Source organism: Curcuma longa, chromosome 20, assembly GCF_044706935.1.
Source record: "Curcuma longa cultivar G26 ecotype Majalengka, Jawa Barat chromosome 20, ITB_CL_G26_1.1, whole genome shotgun sequence".
NCBI classification, from domain to species: domain Eukaryota; kingdom Viridiplantae; phylum Streptophyta; class Magnoliopsida; order Zingiberales; family Zingiberaceae; genus Curcuma; species Curcuma longa.
The window spans coordinates 2438227-2455985 of NC_133880.1; the positions used below are offsets into that span (position 1 = coordinate 2438227).

The window sequence follows — 17759 nt, forward strand, 5'->3', positions numbered from 1 at the left end:
GACCTACTCTACTAATCTTGATTCGACTGAGCTAGCACTGATCCTCTAACTTCCGCTAGCTCTCTTGTTTTGCCCTCCCAAAAATATAGTAAATTCCCTAAAGAAAGATAAATTCTGGATCTCAGACTTTCACTCCTCTCCCGTCCTTCCACTCCTACTCACCAGAAGTAGAGGAAGAGTAGTAGCACCAGTATAGTTGAACTACTGAAGCCTACTGAACAACCAGCTCTGCCTTTTCACTACTATTTCTAGTCAACCAGCTCCGCATTTCTAGTGAACTACTATATTGATAGTCATCCTTGAACTACCTGCTCAACGGCTCATCCCGCGGTACTCACTCTGCGTCGTCCCTCGCTTCCAAACTCAACTCCCACTGACAGAGCCAGACTACTTGAACTAGAATAGAACTACTTGAACTAGAACTGATGCTTCTCTTATATAGATAGAAGACAGTCCCGGCATGACTAGCGGGATGAGAAGTGCTTCTTCCCGAGCGTGAACCCTTCCGGACCTTTGCTACCACTTCAAATGGTCGGCTCACTATTCGTTCGCTGGCGGTCGGCTCACTTTATTTATTATATTATATAAGAAAATAACGTAGAGTCGAGTCCTTCGCGCTGCTTGTCTCATTTTCCTTTGTCCCGCTTGTCTCTTCGTGATTGTTTCATAATTAAAGGATACTTTATTATAATTAATTTTATGATTTAAATTTGAATTTTTTGCATTTAAATTTAAATTAATATTTTAAAGTTTTGATAATTTATTTTTCTGATTTTTAAGATTTAAATTTGAATTTTAAAGATAGTTTTGAATATTTAGTATTTGAATTTTGATTTAAATAATTATCTATGAAATTTTTAAGATTTAATTTCACCATTTTTGTATTTAAAATTTTAAAATTAGAATTGATCGAATTATGTTTAAAATTATCTTGATTAATTAATTTAATATTTAATTTTAAATTATTTAAAATTTTTAAAGTAGAATTGATCAAATTATTTTTAAAATTATCTTGATTAATTAATTTATTATTTAATTCCGAATTATTTAATTTAATTAGATTTGATTTGTTCAAATTATATTTATCTTGATTGAATAAATCAAATATCTTACATTATGATTAATTTGATGTATATTTAAGTTGATTTGATTTTGATTAATTTTATTATTACGATTAATTAATTTTGATTTGTTAATTAAATTTGAAAATTTCAATTTAGAGTATCTTGATTATTAATTATTTTCAAAATAATTAAATTTGAATTATTCAATTTAATTTTATCTTGATTAATAATTAATTTTTAAAATTTTAAATTAATGCAATTTGAATGATTCAATTTTGATTGATAATTATTTTGAATTTTTTAAATTTGTTAATTATGAATGATTCAATTTAGTTTTATCTTGATTAATAATTAATTTCAAATTTTTTAAATTAGTTAAATTTGAATTATTCAATTTAATTGTATCTTGATTAATAATTAATTTTGAATTTTTTAAATTGGTTAAATTTGAATTATTCAATCTTGATTTTTTCAATTAGAATTATTTTTATACATTAAATTATTATTTAATTCTGAATTATTAATTAAATTTATAATTTTCAATTTTAAATTTTGATTTATTCAATTAAGAATTGTTTTTATTAATTAAATTATTATTTAATTCGGAATTATTAATTAAATTTAAAATTTTCAATTCTAACTTATCATGTAAATTATCTAAGTTATTGTAAAAATTTAAAGAATCTAATTTATTATGTAAATTTTCTAGGATTTTTATGTAAATTCTAAAACTACTGATCTTTTTTGCATCCTCTAATTCATTTGAATTTTTCTTCGTTTTCTTCTTCGGGCACTAGTTCTAATAGTGTCAAGATCATTGACACTTGAAGCACACAATGTGCTTTTTATTTCTCTGGACTCTTAGCATCGGTTCCTTCTTTGTCGTCGATTGTGTCATCCGATTCTTACAAGTACGACATTTATTTTTGTAGTGTCCTCCACCTGCACTTAAAATATATAATATGGAATTTAAAATTTAAATTTGAATCCATATATTTTGCTCCCCCTCAATCCTTGCCCTTCTTCCTTCCTTAGCAGTTAGTCCAATCAGGAGCACTTCAAGCTCTGATACCAATTGTAGGGCGATGGGATCGATAGTGGGGGTGAATATCGATCTCGTCTTAGTTGTTTATTCGTTCTTTCTATCAAGGTTAGTCGCAACGGAAATATCATAGAGAACAAAACCAAAATGAAGAGGACATCGATTTTTATTTGGTTTCCAACCCCTCAGGGTCGATATTCTATGACCTATGTATGAGAGGTGTTTGTTCACTAGTGTTTTCTTTTTTGGATGCTTTTCGGAGGTGGAGAAACCTCTCTTACAATTTAAGAATAAGCACAAGAATATATATATATATATATATATATATAAAATACAATGCTTGCAATAAGAAAATAAATAAATTTGTTGATGATTGGTGTTGAAGCTCTTGAGTGCCACGCACTCATCCTAGCGCTTCCTCAGTCGCACGAGCGACGTGTTGTTGCTTTCGTTCGAGCATAGAGAATTGTAGGATTAATTAGAGCGTTAGAGGGGGGGGGGGGGGTGAATAACGCGTATTGCTTTTCACTCTCTTTTGAGAGATGACAGCGGAAAATATAAACAAGAAAATAACTTTTCTTTTTATTTGTTTCACGGTCTGTAGTTGCTATTCCAAGGCCTGCGGTCGTTGACTGCTTTTGATGGACAATCCACTAATGCCCTCATTCTCAAAGGAGGTTTGTCTTTTACTTTACAGAAGATAGGGACCGACAATAAGTTTACCAATCTTATTCAAAAGAAAGTACGAAAAGATGAAAAACTAACACAGAAAAGTACCGACAATGATTTAAAAAATATAACGTAATTGTCGGAGTAGCATGTCGGCGTTGTGTTAGAATTTTAGAGCACAACATGAGTATGAAGCGATAAAAATTCTTGTTCTGAAGTTGTTGGTTGAAGTCTCTTTTAAAAGTTATTTTGGACGCCCTAGCTTAATCTTATATGATCCACTATCATCGTGATTTTATCCATCCCTAGGCGCCTGGAATCCTTTCAGGCGCTTGGACTGCTGACTTGGCGAGAGATGGACGAATCAGATTGTATCTAAGTGTGACTTATCCATCCCCGAGCGCTTAGATCCCTTCCGGGTGTTTGGATTTTGACGTGCTTCGACCAACTAGAGTCTGTCAACTTATTTGGACCAAGGTTGTCAAACTCGCGATTCCAGTGTCGACTCGGTTAGGGGTGCACAAACTCGTATCGTAAATTCGTATTGTAAACTCGTACGAGTTTACAAATAATCCAAAAAAGAGTTATAAAATGTCAAATAATATATATTTGATCATAACTTCATAAGAACAATCACTATTTCACATATCTAATAAAAAAACATAAACATAGTTATCAACAACATGTTTTCACATATAAAAAAAGACTAAACATGAAAATTTAACATGAAAAGATATGAAATTTTTAAAATTTATGTTTCAACATCAAGTTACAAAATGACAAATTTAAAATCTCATATAAAAATAGTCCAATAGATACACCAAATAAGCTTCCATTGTCCAAATTTGATAAAAGGAAACATCAAACAAAGATTTCCTTTGTTTATCGAGTTTACCGAGTTTGACCGAGTTGACTCGCGAGTTTACCGAGTTGACTCGCGAGTTTACGAGTTTACAAGGGGGGCCCGATTTTAAGCTGATTCAACACGGAATTGAAATAATAGTTCGTAAACTCGTAAACTCGCCGAGTTGACTCGCGATTTTGACAGCCTTGATTTGGACTGTATTCAGCCAATCCCAAGCGCCTGGATATCTTCCAGGCACCCGGAGTTTTGTTCTGGGTCAGTTACAGACTCAATCCCTGTATCATAGAGCTAGTGTCACATACATAATATATATAGTAACAACCTTACAACTGTCTGATCTTGACTTTTAGGTTTCTCATCAAGTCTTAAGTTAGACCGACACCTACCGTTCCCTTCAAGAGAATGCATCTTCACCCACTCCTCTCAGGGGAGTTTACTTGGTGTCTAACCTTGGTCCTCCAGACCAGTTTGGGCTTCTTGCATAGCCTCTGATCCTCGATCCTCAGTCTTTGATTCGACTTGATTTTGGTCCTCTAGACCCCATCAAGTCTCTCCACTTGGTGTCGCTTATCCGCTAAAACTTCTGTCCAGTTCTTTCGACTAGAACTTCCTTACCTAACCTCGACTTGCCTTCCCTAGCCTCTAGCTAGGATTTAGTCTGACCTAGCTTTCAGCTAGGACTTTTCTGGTTGTGCTACATACACACTTGATTAACCTTGTTAGATCACAACATAGTTTAACTTTGAATCCTTGTTATTATCAAAATCAAGTTCGATTATCTAGTGCTCCTTGCACCAATAAGAATGAGTAATAGGAAGATTGGTTGATCTGAACGTCATACTCGGGTTCTTTTTATGGGAGTTGTTCAATCTACCAATTAATCGATCGGTCTACCGATCCTAGTCAACTTTGATCTGAAAAGCTTCGAGGTCTCGATCGAACCTCGCAATCTCATCTTTATCTGATTGATTGGTTTACTGATCTACAGGATCAATCTACCGAACCAGGCTACATCATTAATCTAAGTAAGGGCTTGAACCCGGTCAATCGAACCCAATCGGTCTATTGATCCATTGGATTAGTCGACCGAACCAGCTTGGGCCCGGTTCGACCTGAGTCAAGTCTGATTATTCCAGACTTGGTTTGGCTGCGTTTGATTGCTTCTGTCTATTTAATCTTGCTTCCAACTCCTGGTTCCTGTAAGACACGCATACAAGTACAAACAAAGTAACCTTGTCTAATTCTGTAAGTTTACCTAACCTACTAGGCTTTTTTACTTGGAGTTCTTCTAAGACTTCTCACTACCTAGAATTCACTTCCTCAAGATTTTCCTTTGTCAAACATTCGGTCACCTTGACTTGCTTTATCCCTTGTCAGATATTCTGTCAGTTTTGATCTGTCTGGACTTTTCCTTGCCTAACATCCGGTTCTCTCTTAATCTATTAGGACTTCCCTTGCCAAGCATCTGGTCACTCTTGGCCTGCTTAGACTTTTCTTTACAAGTCATCCAGTCAACCTTTGACTTGATTAGACTTTACCTTTATTAGTCATCTGGTCAAATTTGATCAGATACAGCTATATTGTGAAACATCTAAAACTCTAGAGGTTGATTGCACCAACATCCACTGTCACAATGCACCTCGCACGCACGACACCACAAATCTACCCATGCAGCAAGCACATCATAGTCGTTTGTTGCTTGCCTTCCATATCGTTGCCTTTGCCAAGAGCTTCGTGTTAGTTTGTTGTCGCCTCCCCCTGGAGAGAAGAGAGAGCTTCTCTCTTTAAACGCTACAAGACCAATGACTATTAAGAGTTTTTTTTTAAATGAAAGGTATATATATATATATTATTCATTTTTTGACGAAGTGTCAAATCTGAGTAGATGTCCACTGTACAGTATACATGTGTCTGTACTTTCTTGTATACCAATTCTACATCAAAATGTGCACCCTCAAACATACCTCGTTTCCTTGTCAAACATGATAGATCATGGCAGACATGGCAAGGTGTCGAGCCTGCATTAGCCTATTAGTACCTCTGAAGTGTCGTCGGAAGATGCGAAACATCCATCGATACATGGTCATCTCCTTAGGTATGTGCAACCACCATCTGATCCTGCTCCAGAGCTAATTAATATGAGGTCATTGGAAAAATATATGCTCCTGAGTCTCCTCGCTCTACAGAGAATGCAGCTCTGGTTCTCCATGTAGTCCAACCGTGCTCTGGTGGGGAGTCTCCTTTGGGCCAGTAGTCAAAGTGTGAAGGAGTGGCTGGGCTGTAGATACCTCCTCTAGTCTGTCATTGTCCATGACTTCCTGCTGCCTGCATCTCGAAAGTAATCATATGCCTTCTGGATGCCTTTGCCCACTTGACTAAACCATCTTGTCAACTTCTGTCGTGCCAGCTCCACAGTGCCCTCAGAGGATAGAATAATATCTCTGATGGCCAGTATCCTCATGAGGGATGAGTCCTGGTGCCTTGCCTGCCGTGCCCAGACATCAGTATGCTAGATGTAAGTGTGATGCACCCAACGTATCTAAAGTGTGTCCTGTTTTTCTTGAATGCACTATAAGACTCTAGCAAGCAATGCAATGTTCCAGGCCTGCAAGTCTCTCATCCGTAGCCCACTCTCTGTCTTGGGCTTGCACATTTCAGACCAAGCTTTTTGAAGCAAGTGGAATGGCAAGATATCTATAAGGCAATCTACCACCCGAGTACCAACTCGGCTATGCCCGTGGGGGCAACAAGTTAATTAATTAAGAGCTCTTTCTTTTGTAGCATAAGGTGATAACCGTCAACACGGAGGCCGCTCCAGGATTTCTCTATGCGATCTGGAAGGGAGTTAAATCAGGAGGGCTTTGCCTAGCACAGTGGCCCCTTGCATGGGGGCGGGGGGTCAAGAAACCATTGAGATATTCTATACACATTGGGGATTGATTCCTTGACCTATTGCAGCAACACCACATGCAGAAATCATTTGTGTCAGCTCGTGGGGGCAATTAAGAGCTCTTTTTTTTATATAAAAGTAAATTCTATTATAAGTCTTTCACGGATTTACATGTGAAGCACTCAAAAATCTAAAGACATGCATTTGAACCGTTCTAAATATCCTCTCAATATTTGACACAACCCTTTCATATTGACATTAATTTTGGGTTTGCAAAATCAAGTAGACCATGCATGACACATCCATGACAGGCTTTGTTAAGGATGCTCCCTCCATAAAACCATAGCTGAAAGGTCTCTAGCATGTCCATGGTAGTCCCAAAACTGTCTAATGTGCAGCCATCTTTGAGCCATGACCTATAGAGGTACAATGATGGAGCAACTAAAAAGAAAGTGATCTGCCGTCTCGCCCACTAGCTGGCACAGCGGGCATGTCTTGCATTCTTCATACAACAACCGATCCTTGGTGTGTAGCTTGCCAAGGGTGAGCTGCCACATGACAAATTGGTGCTTAGGCATCATGTATGATTTCCATACCATTGCTGCCCAGGCCTTCCTGCTACTCTGCAGCCTGAAGAAGCCGTAAGCCTTAGCCGCCCCCTGCCATTGTCTCCATTTTGTTGCATATTGTTCTGGGGTGTCGACTGCTCTGCTGTGCACTTGCATCCATGGGCATGAAACCACTGCCTCCACTCTGCTGTGCGCTAGCCTGCATGGGCATGGGGCCACTGCCTCCGCCCTGCATTCCACTGCCTCCACTCTGCTGTGCGCTAGCCTGCATGGGCATGGGGCCACTGCCTCCGCCCTGCATTCCACTGCCTCCGCACTGTTGTACACCGACCTGCACAGGCATGGAGTCGCTGCCTCCGCTCTGCTGTGCACCGGCCTACACAGGCACCGAGCCACTACCTCTGCTTTGCTGGGTGTTGGTCTGTACGGGCATGGTGCCATTGCCTCTACCTTGCATGCCATTGCCTCCGCTCTGCTATATGATAGTCTGCACGGGCATGGGGCCACTGCCTTTGCGCTGCATGCCATTGCCTTTACTCTCTGCATCTCGATGTTGCTCAGGATTAAACCAGCTGCCCAGCAGTGTTGCTGCTTGCTGGACAGTGCCGCTTCGCTCCGGGATAGCCTACCGCACTCGGCTACAACAATTCCTGAAGGAGGGAGGATCCACTTCCGAGCAGGTTTTTTTTTTTAAATCTTGAAGAATGGAAGACTCTTGTCAGTCGATCAGGAAATAAAACAAGACCACAATTCAATTAATCAATCAAAGATAATAAATTTCAAACTTAAATGTCTAAAAATAGAATAAACAATTGAAATATAGGTTGAGATTCTATTTCCACTCGCTGCGTATCGCAATATTTAAAATCATACTCCAATTATTGAAACTGAGCCTAAACTATTTTAAACTATGATTTTCGATAATAAAAATCCATGACTATGAAAATGCATCACGCAATTTCGGCGAGAGAAGTGAATTGACGGACTCTTTTCCAGTCATGATATTCTTTACAAAATTTACGTTGAGAGTTTTAATTTCAATTTTCCGGTGATGAATGGATCGGTCAAGTAACTATAAGAGTTTAGAACTATTTTAGAAAGAAACGAACAAAAAAATCAGATATATTTTAATTTTAAATAGTATTAATGTTTTTTTAAGTATATATTATATATATAATATTAATTAAATAAATATTAGTAGGATAGAGATAATAAATGATGGCGACGGCGACCACGACGGGGACGGCGACGGGCGACTGCAAAAGAAGAACGGCATATAAAGAATAAAGATTCTTCACGTCTTCAGTACTCGTTTCAAACGGTTCCATCTTTTCGGGGAGTTTAGAAAGCTCCGGTCAGAACAGTTTGAGAAAACTTAACTTGGTTATGAAGTCTATAAGAAATTTCAATATATGCTCTTATTCTTTTGCAGGAACAAATGCACCAAGACTGAACGAGGGAAGACAAAGAAGAGAGTTGATAATTTTTTCCTGGAACATAATTAAGTTGATTATGATAGAGTAGAGTAACTTAAGTGGATAAAGATTGAATCTCAGCGAAGTCGAGACAATGCTCTCTTTCGTCATGTCTAACTACAACTTCTCGATTTACCTCTTCACAAATGGTTGTGGGGTGGGGCTGTGGGACGGCTAGGATGACAGATTCCATATTTTTATTGAAAAAAATGGGTAATTTTCTTTTAACATTTGTCTTTGGACCAAAAACAATTTCAATTAAGTTAGAACTCCATAATAGGACTTTAAATTTGAATTAAGTTAACTATATTTTATAAACCGACGAAGCTTTAATTTGGTAATTTTCTAGCAATAAAATGACATTACTAACACAATTTTATTTTTTGTTTTTAATTTTAACTCTAAAAAATTATTAAATATGCTCTTTGATAAATTATAAATCGTGTTCATTAGTAAATATGAATTTTAAATGCCTCTATTGATAAATCAACTGTTATAAAACCATGAAAAATCCGAACCAATTTCAAATTAACTCGAACCAAGAATTCTACACTGGAATCGATTTGTTTCCTAGCGGTTGAATCAATAGTAAACCAGAAATCAGTTTGGCCTTTTTGCAAGGTAACAGGGATGGCACGAAGGTCCGCACTCGATCAATCCTTGTAGCTTACTCGAGTTGAATATGATTTAGTGTGAAGTAGTCTAAAATTTGATTCACTGAGCAATGATACATTACATGAAAAATATAGCATAAAATGAACACATTCCATACATGACCTACACACTCCATGCGCAGTTGAGTGTGTCATGTTGAATTTCATACTACATTTTTCATATAGCGTATCATTTTTCCTCTTCTAAAATCTAAATGACTATAAGAGTGAGTCCCAGAGGAGCAGCGCCTGAAGGGCACCCTTACGGCACACAAGAAAGATATCTTAACACTGCTACGAAGAGCAACGGTGTAGTGATTTCTATCAGAGTTAAATCATACACCCATCGATAGCATAAACATTGAATCCACATAAGAGTAGGGAAAGCTTACATTTGAGTGAAGGCAATCCATTCAACCCTAAAATTTGTAGAATAAACATTTGGAAGAGCTTTGCAATTTATAAAAATTAATTTTAGAAGTGGCTACGGCACCACAGGAGAGTTAAGTTCTAATCAGTTGCCCATTTCTTAATTACCCTTTCTTTAGCAGATAGTTGGGTCTGATGCATTTCCTTTGTGTTTGGATTCGGTATAGGCATGGAGTTTGACCCAAGAGTGAAGTTTCTATTAGGAAAGCCAGATGACAAGGCAGCAAGCCAGTTTCGAACACCCCGCAGCGCGAATAGTAATGAGTTGAAGATGACTGCAAATATTACGTTGCCTTTTGCCACCAGGAAGAACTGTGGAGACAAAAAATGTAAGTGTTAGCATATGGAGGGCAGAAAGTAAATGAAGAAAATGAAAGAGACTTTAGGTACTTACCAAGGAAACAATGCCAACAATGGTCAGAATAGCTTGTTGTGTCTCATCCCAGAAATGTTCGTCGCCAAACCAACCAAACCATCCTCCACCGCCACTGAACCAGCCTCCACGACCTGATGCACCTCCACCAGACATTTCCTGCTTCTTCTCAACCTCTTGGCTCCATTTTTCAAATGCGGACTTCTTTTCCCCGAGAGCATTTTCTAGTGCCTTTCTAGCTTGCTCCTGCATCCCGAAAAAGGACATAAACTGCATGAAACTGCTACAAGGCACAACAAAGTGCCCGAAAATATTTATGATGACCAACAAAGAAGAATCTTCAATGTCAGTGCTAATTTTGAAATTTGTCATAAGCTAAGCCACAAGTATGATGCGGTATCAAAGGAAAAGAGAGCTTTTGATAATTTCAACTATTCATCATAGTGTTTTAATCACTATACTATTGATATTCTCCTTTTCCACATCAGGACAGTTAATTTCTCAAAATTCCTAAAATATGATTCCCAACTATCTGTTTAACAAATTTTTTTATTTACTGCTGAAGAACTAAAAGTGTATTCACCACAAATAATCTGAAAAAACAAAAAATATGTACTACTGGACGTGAAAGAATCAAGAAGAATCAGATACAATTAGACAAGAGAAACTAAAATCTACCTAGAGAACACTCAAGAACAAAATTGCCAATAAATGAAACAAAACTGCAAGAAATACCATTTTCCTAGTCAAGAATATATCTAGTTTCATGAATAAATTGCATCCACAATACAAGGTTCTAAAATTTATAAAAATACAAGCATTTTTTTTCCTTTTTTCCTTCTATAATTTACAATGAAGTTCAAAAGTAACAGAGAGAAAGCTACAACACCGAACAACAAAGACTTCTGCAATTAGATGGAGCAAAGTCAAATAACTAGTAGCAACACATTCTCCTAATAAATTTCGTGCCTATCTCGCATCATTGTTCATCTACACCTTATCTCTCTTGAATTCAACCCCTAAGAGTGGTCATATCTGTTTTTGATGGCTCCTGCGGCAACATTGATCGCAAATTCATATTTTGGCTCTCAATAAGCATTGTGCTGGCAGCAAAGCTTGCTGCTTTCTGTCAGTATAAGAAGGTATTTAATCCATTCATGGCATAATGTTGATTGTTGGAAAACCTTATTTCTCTAAGAAGCGGACCTATGGATGGCCCCTTACACATCATTGTCCTCTCATATTATTAAGCGCCCGGTGATAAAATTCATCGTACTAATTGCAACACCTACAGTTGCTTTAACGTCTGTAAAACACTCCTGATACTTGATATGCTTCCTTTTTCCTCAGAAAAAAAAAGAAATTTTAAGAGAGATTAAGAGGAACCTGCTTCCGGTTGTTCGAGAACAGGCAGTAGTGACGACCTTGACATCTCAATTGCCTCCGAAGCAACGCCCAACGATAGTTAGGGCTTCCGCATATCGCATCGACTGCGCCGTAAAGAGGAGGAAGAAACGATGACGACGGCTGCAGCGGAAGTAAACGCTTCGCGGAAGAGCAGCCGGCGGCGGAATTGTTCGGCGGCGACGTGATGCGGAGCACCTGCGACATCGCCGCGACGCCGCCTCTCTAGATCCACGGGATAGGGCGTCGAAGAACCCTCCCTCCGAATCTAACTCCATTTGTGCTGACATATTATATTTTATTAACTCGTTTTTAAATATTATAGAGATTTTCCTTTTCTCCACTTAAAAAATAATATATCATAAATTTTAATTTATTAAAAACTGACCCGTTAGGTTCGCACGATTCATTTCGTTCGCTTTTCAGGTATGGTTCATGTTTGCACTCGTTAGGTTTATTCGATTAAAATTGAATCAAATTAAAATAATTAAAATTTTTAAATATTATAGAAGATTTATTAATTAATTAAAATTTTATAAAATTTAAAAATTATTTTTTTAAATTTAATTAATTATGATCAATCGAATAATAAATTTTAAAATTAAAATTGAATTAATTATAATTAATTAATTTTTTTAAACAAATAAATTTTCAAAATAATCAAACTAAATTTTTAAACGAATCTTTAACCGAACTTTTCTCGCCCGCCGTATATACTTAATCCTCGTGTATCGTTATCTCACTTTTCGTTACAACTTTTTTTTTTTTTGGCCGCCGCTGAAATCGCATTTGGGATCGAAGCGGAGGAGGAGGAAGCGATGTATCATCCTTCTAGAGGAGGTGTTCGAGGCGGTCGAGATCGTAAGCTTCTTCTCTTTTGTCCTTCCCTTTTTATGGCTCTATCTCTCTGTGTCGGCTTAGACAAATCTTCTTTAAGTTTTACGCGGATCGTAGCGTATAGGGCGATCTACGTAGGCCCCGCTTTTCTGATGGTTTGTTTACTTTAGATGTGTTGATTTTTTTTTTCAGTTCATAACCAACATCAGAGTTTATAATTTAGTCTGGCGTCGATCTTCATATGAGTAATTCGCTTATGGAAACCTAAATTTTTAGTACGAAAAGTTTGCTTCTTTAATCTGGTGGTTTTACTGCACGGATCCGTGACGTGTTTGAGGACTAAGGTTTTTTCTTATGAGTAAGGTAGCACTAATCTGGTCTAAAAATGTTAAGAATATACTATTCCTTCAGGCATGAGGCTAGAACATCTAGCATCATGCAGTATGTTGTTATGGGATTGTTTCTATCAGATTTATCACATCGTTTCCTAAGTCTATGGTGACAAATAGATTTTTGTGGTCATATTCGGCAACAATCAATTTCATGCGTTTATCATGCTGAGACATATCAATAATTATGCTTTCTTACCATGCAGTCACATTGTTTGAAATGCAAGAAATGTATGAGTTATTGACTGTATAATGGCAAATTCTAAATTCAGTGGATGTTTAAAAACTCTCACCAAGAAATCTGTGCATGGCTTAGGCATGGGGAACATATCTTGTGTTGTCCACTTAAAATTATGTGTTTCGGAATCCTAGCAACTTTACCTGTCAAGTATAAACATCCTTGGGAAGTTACACCTGTAGATGGACGTGGATGGCACTCTGTATTTCCTCTGATCTTGAAAGTGTCTTATGTTTAAATCAATTTAATGTTCATTTTACTGAACAAATGCATTAAATTGGGGGAAAATACCATGACGTAGTGCAGTTTATTGGGCCATCTGTTCCATCAAATTGCAAATTATCAGCTGTTTTTATTATCAGCTTTAATGGTTTGTTCTAGGAGGTATTATTATATTTTGAATATTTGCTTTCACATTTCAAAAGTAGTTGGGACTCACAGTGTCTTGTTGTTGTTTTTTTAAAGAATTCAAATGGGATGATGTGAAGGTTGATAAGCATCGAGAGAATTATCTTGGTCACAGCATTAAAGCTCCTGTTGGCCGATGGCAGAAAGGTACTGCTCCTAGTCTTTTATTTTATGCTTTAACTGTGTGTAGTCAGTGCAATCTATTTTATGCTTATTGATATTATTCGGCATATTTGAATGAAATTGCTGGGTGAATCATATCCATTCTATATGAACCTCGATGATTCATATCCATTAATTATGGCAGTAAATCACACTTTTCACCATATTTCTTTTTCCAAGATATTTCTTTTTTACTCCTGCCATATGTTGTCAAGAAAGCATTATTTTCTGGGTTTATCATCTATGCTAGTGTGTATATCTTGTAGCAGGAATTCTTCTACTATATCAACCTCCAATTTCATGAATCTTTACTTTTCTATGCATCTTCCGCACTCTGGTAGAACTTGTGCCGTTGCTATCATTTAAACTAGTTATGTATCTAGGTTCTGTCACACTGGGAATTGAATTCTTTTCCATGATTGCCTTGCTTCTTAGCAATTTAATCATTTTAGCTGAATTTTAGTTTTTATGAACATTCATCATCATATGCACCTAAGCATTGGTTCAATTGTTATATTCTTACATTATTGCACTTTTGTTTTAGGCTTAAAATTCCGCAGTTTGATTTCCCTTGGCTCGTATGCAAATATTTAGGAGTTGAAACTTGAGGTTCCTTTGATAAATAATAATAATAATAATAATTTGCCATTGACCATGGAGTTTGTGGAAGGTGGAGTTTGTGGAAGGGGGTTGTAGAGTAGAAGGAGACAAAGGGATGGGAAATTCAAGATTGTGGTGGATGGAAGGGGAGTTCAAAGACGACCAGTTTAAAACAAAATTTTAGTTGATTAACATTTTGCGTTGTGCTAAATGCTGGAAAACTCTAGTGAACATTATATGAAAAAATATTTTCTGCAAAACAAATAAACCTTTAGTAGTCTTTGTTTTTTCAAGTTATCTTTTCACAGACATAATTCTGACTTCTGTACTATGAGATTTTTAACATTCTAGTTTTTTCTTGTCTTTTCTTTTCTTTCTTGTTACAATCTCTTACGGGCCAAACTAGAAATGGTAGGTTGTTTGGAAATTATATAAATACTTCTATTTTACCTTACCTTCAGGGAAAGATCTGACCTGGTATGCTCGGGACAAGAAATCTGCCAGCTCGGAGATGGATTCCGTGAAAGAAGAAATCAGAAGGATTAAAGAAGAGGAAGAGCAGGCTATACGAGAAGCGCTTGGCTTGGCTCCTAAGCGAGCTGGTCGGCCTCAAGGCAATCGGTTGGATAAGCATGAGTATGCAGAGCTTGTAAAGAGAGGATCTACTGCTGAGGATCTGGGCGCTCAGCATGCTGAGGCAATTGTAATACAAGGGCTCGGCGTGTATAAGTAAGTTCACTATCTCGATAAATTTAATCTCTTCTTTTAAAATTCTTGTATAACATATTTTTTGCTGCCTTTTCAAGTGAATGATTATGCATATACTTTGTTTTTGCTGCCTTTTGTGTGAGTATGGTTATGCATATTAATAATTTGATTGCTCTAGAATTTTGAGATTGTTAACTCACAATGCTTGTTTGCACTAAAACTTGAGCTTTGTGTGCTGCAGGGCACCTCGTAATCAACCTGAGTCGAGCACTCTTCCAGAAACAATGGATATGGCACCTAGTAAGAATGAACAAACTCCAATTAGCGAAAGTGATGAAGATCGTTCAGTTGACAAAAGCAAAAAAAGGCGTCGGGAAGAAAAAAGCGAAAGGAGACACGACGACAGGAGTAGAGATAAACCAAGATGCGAAGCCGAAGAGAGAAGGAATGAGGAAAGAAAACATAGGAAACACCATGAGAAGAAACAAACTCGTGACTGGGACTACAAGCAAAGCAAGAACACCAGAACAGAGACAAGGAGATGAGAAGGCATGATTCTGATTGATCTTCCTTATGGGTTCTAATGCTAATGCCCAGAGAAGGCATGATTCTGATCGATCATGTGTGTTGTGCCAGTGATCATGAAATCTGTATCCTCGTTTTCATGTACAATTGCTCTCGGATAACTAAGCGGCTAATTTTGCTAATTTCTTCCATTGCTTTTAAACTTTCCAGAAGCAGTATCAGGTGGCTAGTTCGTCATGGCATGGACGGAGGACACTGATAATGGGATTAAGAGGGAATGTGCACTATCGGAGGATGTCTGCCCTGAAGTTTTGAGGTCTTCTTTAGACAGTTCTCGACTCATCCTGACGTTCTTTTGCTTCGGAAGAAGATTGAAGGGTATGATGCTCTACCGCCAATTGTCTAAGGTTGCGAAACAAGTTTGCAGATGCTTAGTTGTTGTATGAAAACATCCTTGAGAATGATAAAACCAATCTGGAAGAATTATAGGCAAGGGGATCTGCCTCCAAATGCAAAATCAATTGAGGTTAGCTTTTGCTTGCTTTACTTAAGCAATTAAGCTTCATCCATTCAATGCGTATGCCCTCACACATTGTGGTGTCATTTACAAGGATGAAGGTCATCTATCGGAGGCAGTTGAGGTTATCATCGATAGCTGTGTTTTTTTCTTTTCAAATTATTTTGCTGATATAGATATTAATCTAGAGGGGGTTTTATTTTGATTTTTTATCATTGTACTTTGGGTGAATTTCATTGGTTAAAGCCCTGAATTTCGTTAATTGAGTGAATTGATTTTTAGTGCTTACTGAAAGTGGTTGCACCTTGAAAAGCTCCATTAGGAAGCACAATGAATTTTAAAAGCTCCATCAAGGCCAATTATACTTGGATTTGACTCTAACATAACCTTTGCTAGACGCTGGAAGAATGATTATCTACATGTATATTTGGCTTCTCTAGAAGCAATTTCTAATTCATTGGAATGATGTTGTTTGGATTGCACTGCACCCACATAAAGCCATCTCTCACCCATCCATCTTGATGCAAAGTGGTATAGTTGATCTTTTGTGACTTCCAGTAAATATGGGGTTTTCAGCTCAATCTTGTCTTGAAGGTTATATGTACATTCTTTTTTTTGTAATATGCTAAAGTTACAGTTGAAATGTCTATTATTCATAAATCAAACTTGATGATATGGAAAACTTGCACCTTCTTGAAAAGTGATGCACGATCCATAAATTTTAGTGAGCTCAATTCATTCCATTGATAAATGTTTCTATGATTTTAGTAGCTTGATTGTTAAGAGCATGTCTAATGAATTTTTTGTGAAGGTACATGGTATTTTTTGAATAGTATATGAACTATTGGTTTTATTAAAGACAAACCTCTGTGGTAGATGTTACGTACATATGATATTGTCTTAATCGATGAGATTTTATTTAGAATGAATTTAGAAGATATTTTGTGGAAGAGTAAATAAAAGGCACAATGATTGTAATGTCACCTTCCCCATCAAGAAAGTAAATACACGGAACGAAAATGTGTTGTTCATAGGTGCAATGCAAATAAACCTAGTTGTATCTACAATTAAGGGAATCAAACTGAGAAAGAAATAAGGACGCATAAAGATTTTCTTGTCAGACTTTCCCTCTATTTCCTTTGGCAAAAATAAAGGGTAGAAGGAAAAGATAGAGAAATTTTTTTTCACAAGTTTTCCTCTATATTAGTTTCCGTCCAATTTGTGCAGAAACCTCACTTTCACGAGCAATGAAGCTCGAATCCGTACATAAAATAAGTTCAAAATTGCTTTTCCTTTGCAAATCTATTTTTCATTAATGTAAGTCTTGATTCTGCTTTAGCATTTTAAGAAGTGTTTCAAATCAGTAAACATGTATTTTTTTAAAGCGAAAATTCTGATTCTGGTTTAGTGTTAGGCCGAATTGTGTTAAGCGTAAATTCTGATTCTGGTTTAGTGTTAGGCCGAATTGTGTTAAGCGTAAATTCTGATTCTGGTTTAGTGTTAGGCCGAATTGTGAGAATGTTGCTCCCATTTAAGTAAAAGGTGGAATCTGTTGTTGTAGGATCGAGTGTCAGAGTTAGAAAGTTTATGTTTTGAAAAGCGTGCAGTAAAAAATGAATACGAAGCGATGAAAGAAAATACGTACGAAAGACACAAGTAATTTTTTACTTCGTTCGGAGCCGTCGACGACTCCTACTCGAAGGCCCAGGTCCCTTGGACCTTTCCAGTGGGCAATCTACTAAATCTCTCTACCAGACAAAACTCTGGTAGAGTAGGCGAATACAATGATCAAAAGTGTGACAACCCCACATTTTTGACTTTTAAATAAATACCGAAAATAAATATTAAAAAAAACTTCTTCGTTATCCAACAATAGAAAATTCTGGACACGCTCGAATGTTGGGGGTGATCTTCCGGCAGAAGTTGGACATGGTCGTGTCGA

At 37.0% G+C, this 17759-nt stretch overlaps 2 protein-coding genes across 2 annotated transcripts; one reads left to right on the forward strand and one right to left on the reverse strand.

Annotated features, from left to right (window-relative positions):
* Positions 1 to 9588: 9588 nt before the first annotated feature.
* Positions 9589 to 11684, reverse strand: LOC141813779 (uncharacterized). Its single transcript, XM_074701761.1, has 3 exons — positions 11416 to 11684; positions 10051 to 10275; positions 9589 to 9968 (listed from the first exon to the last, which is right to left on the reverse strand). The coding sequence occupies exons 1-3, from the start codon at positions 11638 to 11640 to the stop codon at positions 9738 to 9740; spliced, it is 681 nt and encodes a 226-aa protein (XP_074557862.1). The 5' UTR covers positions 11641 to 11684; the 3' UTR covers positions 9589 to 9737.
* Positions 11685 to 12200: 516 nt separating this feature from the next.
* On the forward strand, positions 12201 to 16214 carry LOC141813949 (uncharacterized). Its single transcript, XM_074701955.1, is given in 5 exon segments — positions 12201 to 12294; positions 13363 to 13452; positions 14529 to 14796; positions 15017 to 15282; positions 15285 to 16214. Coding segments are annotated over 5 exon segments (723 nt in total). The 5' UTR covers positions 12201 to 12251; the 3' UTR covers positions 15341 to 16214.
* Positions 16215 to 17759: the final 1545 nt, after the last annotated feature.